Below are 17166 nucleotides of genomic sequence, written 5' to 3' on the forward strand. Positions count from 1 at the left end.
GGCATGCAGACAGATACAGACTGCTGTAGTTGAGTTTGATCAAAATTGTGATAGGGATTGAGAGGAGGCACATGTCCACTGTGGAAAATTACGAAAATCCAGAGGAGGATGTATGTGAGGTGAGACTTAAAAGTAGACAAGGATTAGGTTCTAGACAGTCTGGTTCTAGAGCCTATACTCTTAAATGCTGTGCTGCCTTGAGTAACTGGGGAGACATAGTGGCATTAATTAGAGTTGAGAATGGAGGAAAAGGATCGAGGAGTATAGAGGAGATTAAAGGGAAATATAAGTTTAGTTTTGGACACATTAGTTTCTAGATTCCTGTGGGAAATTGTGGTAGATAAACTAATGGGCAGGATCCTGTCTGTATAGCTTTAGTACCTCAGGAAGGGGTAAGTGCTCAATTAAATTTATGTTCAAATCACCCCTCTTTTTTCAATCTTTGATGGCTTTCTTACTGCCTTGAGATTAAAGACTTACATTAAGACTTTTTTTAAGTTGGACCCAGTCAAATTTTCCTGCCAGTATTCTTTTGTACAAACTGACGGCTATAATTCAACTAGCCTTGTTTATGCTTTCCCCAGACTTTATATTTTTCTGTCTTTGGTTCATATGGCCTCTTTTCTTACTCTTTAATCCTGTCCTCAAGGCCTACTTCAGTCCCTGTTCCTCATTTATAAAATAGGCATATTTGGACCTACTTTTAGAGTTGTAGCAAGGATTAAGTGATTGAATACTGTGTAAAGTGCTTTCAGTAGTATATGGCATAGAATTATGAGCTCAGTAAATGTATTTGTTAATACTACTACTACTGCTGCTATTACTACATCCTTCTTCTCTTCCTTTTGCCCTGCTGTATGTAATAGAAACCCCAAGTTTTAGTAATTCTGTAACCTATATAATCTCTTTAATGTGGCGTTTTTTTCATTCTAACCATCTTAGTTTAGGACCCCGTTTCTTACAGTTGCCCTCAAATTGGTCTCATTGCCGCCCTTCGGTCTGTCCTCTAGCCTTCTACCAGAGAGATATTTATCTAAAAGTGAGTGTAATCATGTTATCCCCTGCTTTAAATCTTAAAATAATTTCTTAACTACTTTCAGGGTAAAGGTTGGAGTCTTTAGCTATTACCCTTTTCCATGTGGCCCCCTGCCTGCCTTTCTAGTTTTATCATTGTTCATGTATGGCATATTCCCATTGTCCCATCCAGCCATTTTGCATTCTTTCCTGCTTTTACAGCTGCCACATTCTCTTGCTCTTCCTTCCTTTTGGTCTTATGAGTCCCTCTGCCTGGAACAGATTGTTCTATCTGGTTTATCTTTAATTTTTTTTTTTTTTAAATGCTGCTGGAAGAGAGTATCCTTATGTTGTGAGATTTGCTGTGTCTCTTTATCACAGACTAAATTTGAGAGCCCATCATCTATGCATCATCTGTGAATTTACGACATTTCTAAGTTTAGTTGAACAGATACCTGATGGGCATCTTGTATATGACATGTATTGTGTTAAGCCCAAGGAATGTATAAAAATAAGACATGAATGACCCATTTTTAACAAATTGAAAATCTAATGAGAAATCGACTGGGAAGAATAATCATTGATTTTCTTTGCTGTCTCTCCAATGGACTATGAACACTCTAAGGGAAATGACCCAAATGGAGATTTAAGTGGATTACTATCAGGTTGCAGAAACTTTTCTGAGAGTAAAAGACTAGATCCAGGTAGACAAGCATGATCATAGTCCAAGCATTAGAACTTCAACTGAAATTACCTGGCCTAATTTCTCTTGTATAATTATGATTTCATATAGTGAATATGGATACAATCTTATAAAACTTAGTTTTTAAGCTAAGTTTTAATTGCAAATAATTTTTGTAGATAAGCATATGTATAAGTAAAATACTCTATTAAATTTGATTTTTAATATCCTATAAATGTTATAAATAAAGTTGAAAGTTTTAATTTTCTGAAAGTATATATGCTCCTAAATTTTTTAAATTAAAGTTAAATATAGCAATACAGTGGCTCCTACATAAATTTCTGTTTACTTGTAATGAAAATATTAAATAAGTTAAATTTGTATTTGTATCTGATCAGTATTACAGGGGTTCTCTAGTGGCTCAGCTATAAAGAATCCACCTGCTAATGCAGGAGACACGGGTTCAGTCCCTGGGTCCAGAAGATCTCCTGGAGAAGGAAATGGCAACCCACTCCAGGATTCTTGCCTGGAAAATCCCATGGACAGAGGAGCTTGTTGGACTACAGTCAGTGGAGCGCAGGAGTTGAACACGACTTAGCGACTGAATAACAACAGTAATCAATATTACAAAACTTAAGAATTATCTAACATTCTGATAGCTCTCATTTTTAATGAAAAAGAAGGCAAGTTAATGGTAAATAAGGTATTTGTATGTAGATCACATAAATAGAGAAACTAAAATTTGGATGGAAGACAGAAAAATCTACCAGAATTCTTGTGAAGATGTAATTTTTGTAGTCATGTAGCTTGCACCTATTAAATATTTTCCTGATTGCTGGTCTAGTGGTTTTTCCTGGTAGTCTAGGTGGGTTTGTGTTAAACCATCTGTGACAAGTGGTTTGCTTGAAAGGAGATTGGCTGGCATTAGGAATATTGTCTGAAAACTCGGCTTTTGCTTTGTTGGCATGTTCTCTGACAAACCTATTAACTGAAGTTCAGCTCAACTCAAGGTTATTATTGTAAATATTTTTGAAAGTCTTGAGCAAGAGAAGACTAATTAGATTTAGTATGTGGGTTTATACTTATATAAACAATCTGCCTATTTATGCCCAAGAAATGGCTTGATGAAAAGCCATAGTCATCCAGTAAAATATTTTTCTTGTCTAAAATATGTTGGATTTTTAAAATAAATAGAATCAATACTAAAAGTATAAATACTTATAAGTTCTAAAACTTATATACATTATTTCATTTGAAACTCAGAACAGTTCTGTGAATAAATTTTCCAAAGGAATCTGAGGTTCAGAGAAACTAGTCTTAAATCATAAAACTAGAGGAAGTAGCAGATCCAGAATTAAAATACAGTTTTCTGGTCTCCAAGCCCAATATATTCTTATTTGCTATACAGTATGACTTTAAAACATTTTTGAGTGGTAGCAGATAATACCATTTTTCTAAGTGAATTCTCATAAAGAATTAACCCTAATTCTTTTTTTAGTGTAACCAGTTATAAAGACTAATCACCAACATAGTCGTTTTCTCACTTTAATCTTTTAGGTGTGCTTTTATCTTATAGAGGTGGTTTTATCTTGTAGATGCCTTAGCTGCTAATTAAAATTTCTTTTTCATTTCTTTTTCATAAACTCTTAAAAAGTGAATTGTCCCCTACAATGCTGCCTTATCTCAAGTGAGTTGACAACATAACTTGCTGTATGCCAGCCAGGTTCTTTAGCAGTTAACTAGGAAGGGATTTCTGGGGAAGGAAATGGCAACCCACTCCAGTATTCTTGCCTGGAGAATCCTGTGGACAGGGGAATCTGGTGGGCTGCTGTCCATGGGGTCACACAGAGTCAGACACGACTGAAGCAACTTAGCATGCATGCATGCATGCATCGGAAAAGGAAATGGCAACCCACTTCAGTGTTCTTGCCTGGGGAATCCCAGGGATGGGGGAGCCTGGTGGGCTGCCGTCTATGGGGTTGCAGAGTCGGACACGACTGAAGCGACTTAGTAGCAGCAGCAGGAAGGGATTTCAGACTCGTGTATATTAACTGACTGTAGAATATTGTGTTGAGACAACTATAAAAGTGATTAAAATACGTTTATACCTTAAATTGCCTGGAGAATCCCAGGGACAGTGGAGCCTGGTGGGCTGCCGTCTGTGGGGTCACACAGAGTCCGACACGACTGAAGCGACTTAGCATTAGCATACCTTAAATATCTTATTCTCTACTAAACTAGTACCCAGAACTTTATTATTTTTCTGCTTTGCTAAACTTTCTAATATTTCATTTTTCTCAGCTGTAAAATTAAGCAACATGCTTCAAATACTTCTAGACAGCTTTTTTGTTGAAACATCTTGATTTCCTCAGTTCTGTAAAATGAAAGGAAAATATTTAATCTATATAGCAAAATAATATCATATAATTTTGAGTTATTTTCTGTATTGTTTAGCAATAGAGATTGGAAGTAGATGATGTAAATTCTACTTTTATGTTGTAATTCTTATACTTTTTTCCCCCCCATCTTTCCCCTTAGATTTCCTTCATGGATACATTTTCATAGCATTATTATGTGATGTGAGAAGTTTTTTGTTTTGTTGTTTTTTTTTTGAAGTAACATGGATTTTATACTACAGAATCAAGAGATTGGCTTTATAGGAAAAATTGATTTATAAAGAGTGGTACAGGTTTTTATAGATAACCATGACAACATCCCATATGAATGGGCATGTTACTGAGGAATCAGACAGCGGAGTAAAAAATGTTGATCTTGCATCACCAGAGGAACATCAGAAGCACCGAGAGATGGCTGTTGACTGCCCTGGAGATTTGGGCACCAGGATGATGCCAGTGCGGCGAAGTGCACAGCTGGAACGTATTCGGCAACAGCAGGAGGACATGAGGCGTAGGCGAGAGGAAGAAGGGAAAAAACAAGAACTTGACCTTAATTCTTCCATGAGACTTAAGAAACTAGCCCAGATTCCTCCAAAAACTGGAATAGATAACCCTATATTTGACACAGAGGAAGGAATTGTCTTAGAAAGTCCTCATTATGCTGTGAAAATATTAGGTAAGTAAAAACAGTAGAAGAATTAGAAAATGTTTTGCTGTTGTTTATTTTGCCTTAACATAAATGTGTATAGGAGGGAAGAGTTATATAAAGAATGTAAGTAGTAACAATTTGAATTCAGACCAGGATTCGTTTTTTTCTTAGAAAGGCCATATAACTTGTTTTCTGTTAGCCATGTAGAAGTGGAGCATGTATCCTAAATGTTCAGGATATATGCTACAACATGATTTTTATATTTAATCTTTGAAGTAAAAATTCCTATATAAGGCCTGATCTTTAAAGCCTTGAAATTCACATTTCATTTCAAACTCAAATTTTATATAAAAATTACTGAAAAAGAGTTTGCAGACTTTGAATTTCTGATTTCTTGAAGGTTTATGGAATAATTTAATAGTTATTAATGAGAAAAACTTGGTGTTATTTCTCTGGTGTAATACGCATAAAACATGGCTTTAAAGTCCCTATACTGCTGCTGCTAAGTCACTTCAGTCATGTCTGACTCTGTGGGACCCCATAGAGGGCAGCCCACCAGGCTCCCCGGTCCCTGGGATTCTCCAGGCAAGAACACTGGAGTGGGTTGCCATTTCCTTCTCCAATGCATGAAAGTGAAAAGTGAAAGTGAAGTCACTCAGTCGTGTCCGACCCTCAGCGACCCCATAGACTGCAGCCTACCAGGCTCCTCCATCCATGGGATTTTCCAGGCGAGAGTACTGGAGTGGGGTGCCATTGCCTTCTATTCCTAAATTTCATTTTGTGAGGAAAACCAAAAAACTACTGCTATGATATATTAATGGGCTTCCCAGGTGGCACTAGTGGTAAAGAACCTGGGCCTGCCAGTGCAGGAGACATAAGAGACGCAGGTTTGATGCCTGGGTCCAGAAGACGCCCTGGAGGAGGGCATGGCAACCCACTCCAGTATTCTTGTCTGGGGAATCCCATGGACAGAGGAGCCTGGCAGTCTATAGTCCATAGGATTGCACAGAGTTGGACACGATTAAAGCAACTTAGCATGCATGCACAAATGTATATTTATAGATATAAAAGAATTCTGTGATCAAACTTTGAGAACAGGGTTTAAATAAGTTAAACAACTTCTTATTACAGTACTTCTTGTAGCCTTTAGAATATTAATAGGCATTGTGAATCTATAAGAGAGATTGATGTCAAACGGGTGTTGCCAAACTTAAGTATTTTATTGTTGAACTTACTGCTCTCTCTTCCTCTACACACAAAAGAGAGATCTCTGAACTAGTGTCAGTGGTGTACATAAACTTGTGTTCCGTTAAAACCAGGCTAACTCGAAGTATTTTTATTTCTTAATGATTTATAATTATAGATGCGAAAAGACAGAGACTTCACTTTGGAAGGAGAGGGTTTTCATTGTTGTTTTGCCATTTATTTAAGTGTTTATTGAATCCTTTACTTGATGCTATAGCAGATGCCTTTCTGTGTAATTTCTACAATAGCTCTAGTAACAGGGCTCTGTAATACCTATTTTGGAGAAAAAGAAATTGAACTTCAGTTAAATCATTTGTGTAAGACTCCATGCTAAGTAGTAGGGCCAAGTTTTAATTTGCCTAATCTGGATATGCAGTTGTTATACTGCAAAGAGCAAAGGGTTTGAGTGGAAACTGACATCCGTCCCGTTCTTCACTCACTGGACCAGAGCTTTGGCTACCAAGAGTGCAACATCTTTGTCTTACTTACTCAAAATTACCATCTATATAAATGTACCATATACTAGCTATCTGTATATAAAAGTACCTTATTTACTGTGTATATAAAAGTACCATATGTACTATATATTTGTATATATGTTTACCATATATACTAACTGCAGTCTAGAACATTTTCTGCTACATCATAACAACTGTTTTTTCTTTGCTATACCTTTACAAAGGAATCGTATCTCTTGACAGAAAACATTGTGTGTGTTTTTCTGTGATTTAAGAAATCATAGATATATTCAGTCATAATGAAGTGTGCAAAAAATGCCTAAATGGTAATAATGAAAGGCATTATAGTAAAAACAGAGAGATTACATATTTTAAAAATGCATTTATATGAAGGAATTTTATGCTGTTTTTTCTTAAGAGTTTTGTTAGAGTAAAAATATTTCATTGCCTCTTATTGGCATCATCTCATACCACTTCATTATATTTTATTAAAATACTCTCTAAATATTCTCTATGACTTGGAGAAAACTTAGATTGTAATATATCCAACCCAAGCCTAGTTTGAGTTTTCTGGGTTTCTATTTAAATTTCTTTGAGATTAATGTATTTGCCCATTTACTTTAATTGAATTAGGCATAAATGTCCATGTAGTAGACAAGACTTATGTAATCTCCATGAAGAAACAGAATTCACTTGTGAAATTTTATTTATTTTCTTGCCTAACCACAGAAAACTGAAGACCTGTTACTTGGTTTGTTTTTCTACAAGTGTAGTTAAAGGACAACTATATTTTCTTCTGACTTGCAACCCACTCTGGTTTTAAAAATTATCTTTGGGTAATCCTTGAACTTCAGGATGTTTTACATAAGTTATTTTAAAGTAATTTGGAATTTAGTACCAGCTGTCTGTAAGTCATTTCTTGGATAAGGAGAATATTTCGTGTTTTGAGAAATGAGTGATTTAATTTTAATGCACTCAACACAGATGTGTTATTTGTAGGAGGCATGAAAAGTTACCATAAGTTATAAAGTTGTTTTTGTCAGTCAAATCTTCAGTTTTGGGATGTACTCAGTTTTAAGTTTTCACTTTAAAATGAAGTATACTAGCTTTGTACCAGACATTTTTTTCCTGTTTGTAATTTGCTAACACATCAAACTACAACAGTACTCCCTAAAGTTGTATGAGTCTCTCTGCCAGTGTTTAGATTAATATGCACACGCCAGGAGACAGCTTCTCAGCTTTTTTCACAACCAGAAACAGCAACCTTGTTTTAAATGAGGCAAGGATGGGGCAACTGATTTATTTCTCTGAAAGGGAGCCTTCAGTTTCCAAATGATACATCGTCATTTATCTGTGAGTAGAGGAAATTCTCATTAAAGAATTGGAAGTGTGATTGGAAAAGATTGGATACTTTGTCTGGGTGGTGATTTTTTTAAACTATAAATTTGGCAGTGTATAATATTAAACATGGAGGGATGGATTGATAGAAAATATTTGGAAAGGATGAACTGAATTTTCTTGTGTAAAAGCACTTAGAATCTTATTGAAAATTAGAAAATAGTGATGTGGGAAATTTAAATGGATAATTAATATTACTAGCATAAATTATAAGAATTTTGATACATTAAGGAGCCTTCCTTAAAATTGGCATGAGTTGTTAGAACTTCCTATAAATGAAATATCATTGTCTTGTTCTCTTTCATAAGTAAAGATACAAACTACCTTGTGAGAAAAATCCTGAGAAGAGAGCAGAATGTAGGTTAGAGTAGAATGAGGGAGAACAGGGTCATCCTCAGATGTCTTTGTAGCTTTTGCTGTTTTATTGATTTTTGTAATCACAGATAACTGATTTGGGTCAGGACTCTGGACAAGTAAATACAGTAGACAGACTGTTTAAAGGGAGTAACTAGGAAACATTGCTGTCTATCATAGACATGACTCTGATTCTCACATTTGTGAAGAGACCTTCGGAAACATGCACACACCCACTCAACACACACCCATAGCAGGCTATAGGTTTTATGGCTGATAAGGAGATTCTTGAAATCTGTAATTAAGGGCTTTCTAGTTTTCACCAGATGCTGTTAGTGATAAGAAACAATTTAAAAACACACACACACACACTGAGGGGAATAAAACTAGGATAAATAAAATATTTTTATATTAATAATACTGTCTTTCAGTCTTTATTAGTACCTACATATTTTTGCCAGGTGTCTCTGCATATTCTCTTAATGCTAAATCAATAGTATTCTTGTATTTGATGTTATAAAGTAAAATATTTCTTCACATTTCTCTCTGATGTTTGACTTTTGATTGATCATGGGATATACTAGAATTGTGCTGGATTGTGATGAACTTTTTTTTTATTGGCTTTTAAAATAAAGTTTATTTAAAGTCAACAGAAAAAAAACTCCAGTGCCAATAAACTTTGAGTTCATACTATTTCTGAGAAGTTAATTGCTATTAAATTTTTGCTCAACTTCTATAAATATTTCCAAACTTTATTAGCTGTTCCTTTGAGGGACTTTTTTTCTGAAAGTGAAATGGTTAAACCTATTGGTATTAAGCTTAATATTTAAAATGTGGGGACTGTTTGATGATTTTTTGATTTGTTCATATTGCTAAGATTGGACATCTAGGTTGCTTCCATGTCCTTGCTATTGTAAATAGTGCTGCATTGAACACTGGGGTACATGTGTCTTTTTCAGTTCTAGTTTCCTCAGGCTATATGCCCAATAGTGGGATTGCTGGATTGTGTTGTAGTTTTATACCTAGTTTTTTAAAGAATTTCCATACTGTTCTCCATAGTGGTTGTATTAGTTTGCATTCCCACCAACGGTGTAAGGGGGTTCCCTTTTCTTCACACCCTCTCCAGCATTTATTGTTTGTAGACTTTTTGATGATGGCCGTTCTAACCATGTGAGATGATGATACCTTATTGTCGTTTTGATTTGCATTTCTCTAGTAATGTGTGATGTTGAGCATCTTTTGATGTGTTTATTAGCCATCTGTATGTCTTCTTTGGAGAAATGTCTCTTTAGGTCTTCTGCCCACTTTTTAATTGGGTTGTTCATTTTTCTGATATTGAGCTACGTGACCTGCTTGTATATTTTGGAGATGAATTCTTTGTCAGTTGTTTGATTTGCTATTAAAGAATATACATTTTTAATGGATCGCTAACAGAAGTTTGTGAAATAATATCCAAGTCAAACCCAGTCATGTTATACAGATTGAAATAGATTTTCCAGTGACATACATTGCAGCTAATAAGTAATCTAAGCCATAACCAGGACCCAGATATTCTGACCTCAAATTTAGTTCTTTTTCTTGCTCACCAAATTCATTACAGTTTTGTCCAGAGAAAAATCATGAAATTTTTGTACCTGACTGAGCAGTAATCATTTCAGTGGTGTTTCTCCATTGTCCTATATTTGGAGCTAAGATGTTTGCTCTGTCTTCTCTCTCAACTGTCTTTGCTTGTATACTTGTCTAGAATTTGTTTTTAATTTGTAACCCAATGTGTTAATGATTAATTACTGTTTAGGGTCTTTCAGGAGCTTCTGATTATTTTTAATAAATGCATTTTAACCTAGTCCACTAAAAACCAAAGCTCAGTGATCTGAATTTTATTTCCTTAAATTTAAAAAGAAAAAGGAAAGACTACCCATCCCAACTTAAGCAAGGATTTCCTAAGTGGAAGTTCTAATTTCAATTCAGTGGATAGATGTACTGGAAACTGGTATAATTTCTTCATTTGTTGTTGTTTAGTAACTAAGTTGTATCTGGCTCTTTTCCAACCCTGTAGACTGTAGCCCACCAGGCTCCTCTGTCTGTGGGATTTCCCAGGCAAGAATACTGAAGTGGGTTTCATTTCCTTCTCCAGGAGATCTTCCCGACCCAGGGATGGACCTGTTGTCTCCTGTATTGGCAGGCAGATTCATTACCACTCAGCCACCAGGGAAGCCTCATAATTTCCTCATCCTCTATACTATTAAGTTCCTCACCTGAATAGTCAGTTTGACTATACAGTTTAGGAGAAAAGAAATCTTTAATAGAAGTTCTAAGGAAGAAGTCATGAAGTTGGTTGAACTATAGAAGTTTCTGAGGATAGGTTAAAAGAATTGGTGGAAGAATCTTAATGCTTGAATAGATCCCTAGAATCTATTTTCATGTGAGGTAAATGATAGCAATAAGTGAAGATAACAAAACTAATCCAGAGGAGATGGTTATCTCCACTGCTTTTAAAAGATCTTCAGAAACAGAGATGAGCTTCCTTGAGTTAATTTTATTGTTTACCCTTCAGTTCAGTTTAGTCACTCATTCGTGTCCAACTCTTTGCGACCCCATGAATAGCAGCACGCCAGGCCTCCCTGTCCATCATCAACTCCCGGAGTTCACCCAGACTCATGTCCATCGAGTCAGTGGTGCCATCCAGCCATCTCGTCCTCTGTCGTCCCCTTCTCCTTCTGCCCCCAATCCCTCCCAGCATCAGAGTCTTTTCCAATGAGTCAACTCTTCACATTAGGTGGCCAGAGTACTGGAGTTTCAGCCTTAGCATCATTCCTTCCAAAGAAATCCCAGGGCTGATCTCCTTCAGAATGGACTGGTTGGATCTCCTTGCAGTCCAAGGGACTCTCTAGAGTCTTCTCCAACACCACAGTTCAAAAGCATCAATTCTTCGGCGCTTAGCCTTCTTCACAGTCCAACTTTCACATCCATACATGACCACTGGAAAAACCATAGCCTTCACTAGACGGACCTTTGTTGGCAAAGTAATGTCTCTGCTTTTGAATATGCTATCTAGGTTGGTCATAACTTTCCTTCCAAGGATTAAGCATCTTTTAATTTCATGGCTGTAGTCACCATCTGCAGTGATTTTGGAGCCCAAAAAAATGAAGTCTGACACTGTTTCCACTGTTTCCCCATCTATTTCCCACGAAGTGATGGGACCAGATGCCATGATCTTCGTTTTCTGAATGTTGAGCTTTAAGCCAGCTTTTTCACTCTCCACTTTCATTTTCATCAAGAGGCTTTTTACTTCCTCTTCACTTTCTGCCATAAGGGTGGTGTCATCTGCATAATTGTCCAGAGTCTTGGGAATCTGAGGGTAGAATTTTCAGATAGAGCAACTCTTAGTGATTGCTTTCTGTTACCTATTTTAGAGTCTTCATTCTGTTTCATTTTAGGTGGCAGGAGAGGGCCAGGAGGAAAGGGAGCATTCAGGGGATGGATTTGTGGACTTCTGTGTGTATATTTAGCTGATTAATTATCCCCAAACCAAATGTCAGTGGTTTTTCTTAGTTTTAGATAATATACCTTTTCTTTCAACATAAATGATCAAGATTTAGCTATTGTATGAAATGTAGAGCAGATGATGCAAGCTTAATGTTTATGGAACATCAAATAAGAGGAATGGATCAGACTGCAGGACAAGGAATTTGAACTAGATATAAAGCACTTGCTTGTAGGGAAGTTGTTGCAAGCCAGATTTTTATCAGCAAAGCCAGATCTGTTATGTGCACGTTTGTCTGCCCCTCTGTGCAGTGTCCCCGTTTCTGTCTGACCTCTCTCCTGCCTTGTTGTGAGTACTGCTCTGCCTCAGTGCTCCCTTCTTTGCTCACTCCCTACTCTACAGTTGTGTCGTTTTTTTCTCAGTAGCCCTGTAATTCTCCATTTATGTCTCTACTTCTCTGCATAAAGAACCATGTGGTTCTTTTTCTTTGTGCTTATTGTGTGTGGGAATGAGGAAGGGAGCCTCTGATCTGTGTATGGGGAGATCTCCCTTCTCTCTATAGTCTGTACTCTGTTGTTTATCATCACCATTATTGTAGAAGTAGGTACATATTTGACAGGATGGATTTAGCTGCATCTGATTAGATTTTTCATATTTCCTCTGGAATTGCACAGAATTTCAAATAACTGAAGTGGTTTTTGTTTAAGTATCATATAATCTAATTACTGCATCAGACAATGGAACATTTCTTAAACTGTGTAGAAAATGTGCTGATCTTGAGTAACATGAAGTGCTTCTAAAGATATACTGTATAAAAACAAAGATTTTTAAACCTACAACAAAATACCTTTCGAAATTAATAATTTTTTTATGAAACTAGAATGAATGTGTCAAAAATGAGAATCCCTGAGTAGATATTGCTAACAATTATTTTTCATTATGACATCGTACTTAATATCAAAGAAAAGACCCTTTATCAGAAGTCCGTTCAGAATTTTCTAATAAAATTCATTATAATCAATATTTTAAGACTAATGGTATAGATAGATATTTGTTGCTTGCTATGTGACTTTAAAACTTTATTGGACAGAAGCAGCATAATTTTTAATGTCTGTTAAATTTATAAACTGATGAAATGAATGTTTCTTTATAAATAAGTTTTTATCATTTACTGTTTCATATTTTCTCTTAGATATTTCTTTAACTACATATATGGTTTAGTTCATATCTTCTGTCAAGCTACTTATAATGAATTTTAAGAACTTTTGAGTGTTTGGTAACTTAATCTGTTCTGTTTATTCATTAAACATTTTTAATAGAAATTTATTTGAACCCAAAGCATGAGTGCACGTGAGGAAGCTTTCTTGCCTAAAAATACGATCTGAAAACTTTTCCAGCTAAATTGGCCATGAAAGCAGATATGGAATTTATCTGAAAACTGTCCACATAAATCACACTTATCAAATTTGCTGTCTAACTTAGTTACCCAGGCTGGTGCTACACAATCAAAGATGTTTTTACAATATTTCTCAAAAAGCTACGTGGCCTCTACATTCACAGATTGCAGTTTTGGTTTCTTTTGCTGAACCTTCACAGTGTACTATCTAGCATATTATTGTGATTATGTTAGAATTGAAATAAAATATTCTGAGAAAATACTTAAAGCACAAGACATTTGGTTAAAATAGCAGAAATAAATGCAACAGTACTGTAAAAGTAGCATTTGGAGGGCGCATTATATGTGTGAACATATACAAACACAGTTAACTAGAAGAAATTCTGTCTACAGATACATGGTAAAGTAGCATGTGTAAGCACCTCTGAATGCTAGTCAGCGTACATTACATGATTCTGTGCTGGGTGAGAAGACATCTCAGGTGAGCTTTTCTGAAGCAGATGAATGACATATCACAATTAAGCCCTAAAATCTAAACAATAATAATAATAGTGATGTTTATCTTTTTAAAATCCCTTGGTGTGGCAGGAAAAACATTTCCTTGGAAGTCAGAGAAAAAGATTTCTTCACCCAGGTGCCATTTTTGTGTGTGACTTCATTTTTTCCATCTGAAGAGATTTGGTCTGAACTATGTATGTCTCAGGTTTTGGTGGTTTTTCTAAATTGGGAAAAATTTGTCAGATTTTAAGAGGATTAAAAGATATGTATTTATGCCTATAATATAGTTATTGTTCTATATCCTTCTATTCAATATTGGCAGTGACCAATGTGAAATTCAGGCCAAATTTGTATCAGGCCACCTGATGTAAAGAGCCAACTCATTGGAAAAGACCCTGATGCTGGAGAAGATTGAAGGCAGGAAGAGAAAGGGGTGGCAGAGGATCAGATGGTTAGATAGCATCACCAAATTAATGGACGTGAATTTGAGCAAATTCCAGGAGATAGTGGGGGACAGAAGAGACTGGTGTGCTACAGTCCATGAGGTTGTAAAGAGTCAGACATGACTTAGTAACTGAACAACAACAACACATATTTGTAGGTTTTCAATAATGGTTGGTGATATTTTATTGTAAAAGATGAGCTTAAGTGCAAGTGATCTCAATGTAGTCTGGCAAGATTGACTAATGTACTAAGTCTGAAGATAACTTCTAAAAAGGGATAATTTCAGTGAAAACAGTTTTTACTAATTAAACAACAAAAAAATGTGAGTAGGACTTTGTAAAGGATAATGGAATTGTAAAGGATAATAATTAACAAAATTAAATTGGTCTTGATGACCTTCAAAATTTGAACCTGAAATCCAGTGAAATTTGTAATTTCTGGCTCGTGGCATAGTCCTTAAGTTCTCCCAAAAGCCTTTACTTAAGTAAAGTAAGATCTGTCCTATCCCTATAGATCTTATGTTGATCCCTGATTTCCTGAAAGAAAGACATTTCCAGTTTGATCCTGAAATTTTTTTCCCTGCATTTTAAACTGTCGTGGATGGTCTTTATGTCTTTGAATTCCTCAGTATGAGCACAATTTGGGCAGATTAACCAGATTTTATCTTTCTCTGGAACCGTATTCCTTACCTGAGGTCCTATCAACATGAGAAGGCTACTCATTTCTTAGAACTTGAAAGCAATCATCCCTTTTGGACTAACCACAAAAATTGCCTATTTCCTGTCTGTGCATAATCTCAGCATCTCAACTATTATCTGATCTCCTGAAACAAGGTCAGTGATCTCTAGTTTTATCTCTCATTAAGCCATTCCTTTAGATTCAGAGAAGGCGATGGCACCCCACTCCAGTACTCTTACCTGGAAACTCCCGTGGACGGAGGAGCCTGGTAGGCTGCAGTCCATGGGGTCATGAAGAGTCAGACACAACTGAGCAACTTCACTTTCACTTTTCACTTTCATGCATTGGAGAAGGAAATGGCAACCCACTCCAGTGTTCTTGCCTGGAGAATCCCAGGGACGGGGAGCCTGGTGGGCTGCCGTCTATGGGGTCGCACACAGTCAGACACGACTGAAGCGACTTAGCAGCAGCAGCAGCAGCAGCAGCAGTTCAGATTATCCTGCCTTACTGTTCCTATTTCCTTGGGATATTTACATATATTCAAAATATTCTAAAAATGAAAATTATATGCTTTGTTTACCATAGAAGTCAAAAACAATAAAAGAATTTGTCACAAAGGAGTAAGTAGAATAACTGTAATGCAGACACAAAAATTCAGTACAGCAATCAAGGTTATTTAATATAGAAGAAAATGGGTTTGGGTACCTTAGTTATTCCCAAGTATATCATGTCTTAAAATACTACAGCTACAACTGCTGTTAATAAAGCGTGTAAATCATTGGTTCTTGAGAGTACATAATCAATTTAAATATATATAGGCATAGATATATAATTAAGGATGACAGGGGATTCTGATTGTGTTTAAGGTAGAATTCAGGACATAAATATTTTTGTAAATTTCCTTACTGATTCTCATAAATATCTTTGATTAAAAATTCATTGTTCTGATATAGCAAGAAAACTATATTCAGTATGTTCTACTTAAGCCTGCAGGGATATTTATAAAATCTGTGTAATTCTGGTCATTAAGGAAAAAAGATCTAGCAGAAAAGTGGTCAAAAGATAAGCAGAAAATTGAGGAAAAAAGAAACATAAATGACTGTTCACCTTGTGAAAATATATTGAAACTCACTACTGGATAAAGAAATACATGCTTTCCTAACCAGATCACCAAAAATGAAAAATTTGGTCTGTTTGTAGAAACATGCACTCAAATTTTTTGATGGTAAGAGTATGAGTTAGTACAAAACTATGGGGTCAGTTTGGCAACGTGTATAAAAGTTTTAAATATTTTTATTATCTGATAAGTGAAAGTTACTCAGTCGTATCCAACTCCTTGCAACCCTGTGGACTATACAGTCCATGGAATTCTCCAGGCCAGAATACTGGAGTGGGCAGCCTTTCCCTTCTCCAGGGAATCTTCCCAACCCAGGAATCAAACCCAGGTCTCCCACGATGCAGGTGGATTCTTTACCAGCTGAGCCACAGGGGAAGCCCTAAGAAGTAATTTTATGCTAAGAATTTATTCTGTAGACATTGGAAAATATCAGCTTGCAAAACCGCATTTATAATGTGGTCTCTGTGGTTAAGACCAGCATTTTTTAAAAGTCTGAAAGGCTATATAGTATAACAAAATAGCACCAGTAGTTATAGCTGAAAGGTATGACTACAGATTAAAAAAATTTTTTAATGTCCATATTTTAATGTCTTTGTTGGTGGGTTTGGTACATAGAGGTTATGCAGAAATACCTTTGCCTCTAAAAATTTAACTCTCCCTGGGCTTGAAGAGACACAGTAGGGAGATTGTTACCTTCTGGGCTGACTAAAGTTCTTATTGATTTGTCAGCAGTGAGATCTGAAGCTTCTGATTTTCTCATTGCCCTGACAACCAGGCTAAGCCCCTTTAAACAGTAAAATTTTAAACCGAAATCCCATAATCTACTCAGAAAGATTATAGTCTTCAGGAGAGTATAGTCAGCTACTTTGTTGATTTTATAATTCTTTTTCCTTTTAAGATATTTAAAATGTCTTTCTGTTTTACTCTAAAGATACTTTAAGGCTATTGAATTCTTCCTACTCTGAGAATTCTTTATATACTTAGGTAATTTCTGTGGTAACTTCTTTGAATTTGATGAAATCTGATGTTCATATTCTTCCCAGCACTGCTTTATTGATGTACAGTTGGCAGAAAAATTTTATGTATCTAAAGTGTACAATCAGATGTTGTAAAATACACCACAATTAAGTTGATTAACATATCCGTCACCTCACATATTTACCTTTTGTGTGTGCGGTGAGAATGCCTAAGATCTACTCTCAGTACATTTCAGGTATACAATATAGTATTATTGACTGTAATCACCGTGCTACCCGTTAGATCCTCAGAACTTATCCACCTTAAAACTGACAGTTCGTACTCTTTGATCAACATCTTTCACTTTCCCCTATCTATATTTTGTCTACTCTTGTA

General features: G+C 35.8%; 1 protein-coding gene across 2 annotated transcripts in view; it reads left to right on the forward strand.

Annotated features, from left to right (window-relative positions):
• The window catches only part of PALS1 (protein associated with LIN7 1, MAGUK p55 family member), an 81132-nt gene that overhangs the window by 30697 nt on the left and 33269 nt on the right, over positions 1 to 17166 (forward strand). Inside the window, exon 3 of one of the 2 annotated variants that reach the window (XM_061429186.1) lies at positions 4481 to 4768. In XM_061429186.1, coding sequence (XP_061285170.1) covers positions 4504 to 4768 — 265 coding nt within the window. In that variant the 5' untranslated portion in view covers positions 4481 to 4503. Of the gene's footprint in view, positions 1 to 4234; positions 4769 to 17166 lie in introns of both variants that reach the window. The other variant, XM_061429185.1, reaches the window with a different exon arrangement.

The sequence above is a fragment of the Bos javanicus genome, chromosome 10 (genome assembly GCF_032452875.1).
Source record: "Bos javanicus breed banteng chromosome 10, ARS-OSU_banteng_1.0, whole genome shotgun sequence".
Lineage (NCBI taxonomy): Eukaryota > Metazoa > Chordata > Mammalia > Artiodactyla > Bovidae > Bos > Bos javanicus.